Source organism: Mus pahari, chromosome 4 (assembly GCF_900095145.1).
Source record: "Mus pahari chromosome 4, PAHARI_EIJ_v1.1, whole genome shotgun sequence".
In the NCBI taxonomy this organism is placed as follows: domain Eukaryota; kingdom Metazoa; phylum Chordata; class Mammalia; order Rodentia; family Muridae; genus Mus; species Mus pahari.
Genome location: NC_034593.1, coordinates 89,816,752 through 89,818,457, shown reverse-complemented (window position 1 = coordinate 89,818,457; position 1,706 = coordinate 89,816,752). Strand labels below are relative to the sequence as shown.

Genomic DNA, 1,706 nt, shown 5'->3' with positions numbered 1-1,706 from the left:
CCCTCTCCCCTCCTCTTCCCTCTTTCCCTCTCCCTGTCTTCCCCTTCCCCTCCACCTCCTCTCTCCTATTCCCTTCCTTTCCTTCTCCATTCCCTTCCTTCCCTCCCCCTTCCCTTCCAGTTCCTTTCCTCCCATTTCCTTTGTTCCTTTTACCCTTTCATTTTTTCTTTTCTTTTTTCCTCAGTTATCTCCCCTCCCTATTCTCCCTTCCCCTCCCCTCCTCTCCTCTCCCCTCCCCTCTCCTCCCCTCCCTTCCCCTCCCTTCTCCTCCCCTACCCTCTCTCTTTAGAAATAAGTAGTCTCTTTATAAGTATATCCTCTTCATCCAGCTTTGTTCAAATCCTTTCAGAAGAACCCTCAGAGGCTGGAGTCTCCCCACATGCTCTGCTGTCAGTTCAGCTCTCTTGATGCTGAAATGTGTACTTTGGAAGGGATTAACATGTAATACAATAAAACGTAAAATTTGCCACCATCATAGTGATACATATTTACATTTTAATTATTACTTAGATCATTACCAAAGCATGAACCAGAGCCAATTATAATTTAATAAAAGAATCAGCATCTTCCATATCTTATTATCATTAGTCCACAGAGTAAAAGCTACAGAATCAGGCTATGATACAACAGTGGCCCTTGTCACCGTCATTGTCCCAAAGAGGAGAGAGCCCAACAAAAGCCAATGTTACCAGTGGTTACTGAACAGCTGTGGAATGAGTGACTGTGAATGGACCACTCATTCATGCTGACCAATAGACTCACCATCAGTTCATTGTCTGACCAGTCAGAAGGAAAATATGTTGCCTTGACCATGTACTCGAGACGAGCAACATCAAAGAGATGTGTTTCAAGTTTCTCATTATTCAGGATTGGTTCCAAGTACTTCCAGAAAACTTCAAGTTCCTTAATGGAATTTTTTCTCTTCAATTTTTCAGCTTCTATATCTAATAATAGCAAAATGTTTTAATATAAAATCAAGGTATTGATTTCTCCCCACTTTGTCTTGATGTAGTGAGTCATATGTATGATAAGATGTCTGTAAAGTATTATTAGCAAAGTGCAAATACAGAAACATAACTTTGAGAACTTTTTGAAGTGGGAAGACACAACTATAAAATCAAAATGGGTTACTAAGTAGGCTCATCAGAGTCCATTTCACAGTTTAGGCCCAGAAAGATTGTGATAAGGTCACATATTTTGGGAGCAAAGAATGCTAAGCTACCATTGTCCTAATATTACATAGAACTAGACTTCCCTCAGATCATGCCTTCACTAAGTTTGTATTTGCTTTACCAACTTTGTATATTAAAAAAACTGACGTAGATACACTTCTCACAGGCCTACAGCCAGAGTGGTTAAGAGTAATTTATGCTCTAGTTAGCTTTTGGTCATGTTACAGCAGGTACATTTTTCTGAATAGTTGCCAACTGTCAACTGATAGTAGAGTTCCATAAAGTTAGACTTGAAAGTTTACCTAAAATATTTATGTTTTCTATGTTTATATTTAAATATTTGGGTCTAATATTATGACATCATTCTATTGTAAAATGCCAAATATTAGTTTGATATATATATATATATATATATATATATATATACCTATATATATATCTATCTATATCTATCTATATCTATCTATATCTATCTATCTATCTATCTATCTATCTATCTATCTATCTATCTATCTATTTGAGACAGAGTTTCAC

At 37.1% G+C, this 1,706-nt stretch overlaps 1 protein-coding gene across 1 annotated transcript in view; it reads right to left on the bottom strand.

Moving 5' to 3' along the window:
* The window catches only part of Spag17 (sperm associated antigen 17), a 237,961-nt gene that overhangs the window by 135,023 nt on the left and 101,232 nt on the right, over nucleotides 1–1,706 (bottom strand). Inside the window, exon 7 of the mRNA XM_021195509.1 lies at nucleotides 763–944. Coding sequence (XP_021051168.1) covers nucleotides 763–944 — 182 coding nt within the window. The remainder of the gene's footprint in view (nucleotides 1–762; nucleotides 945–1,706) is intronic.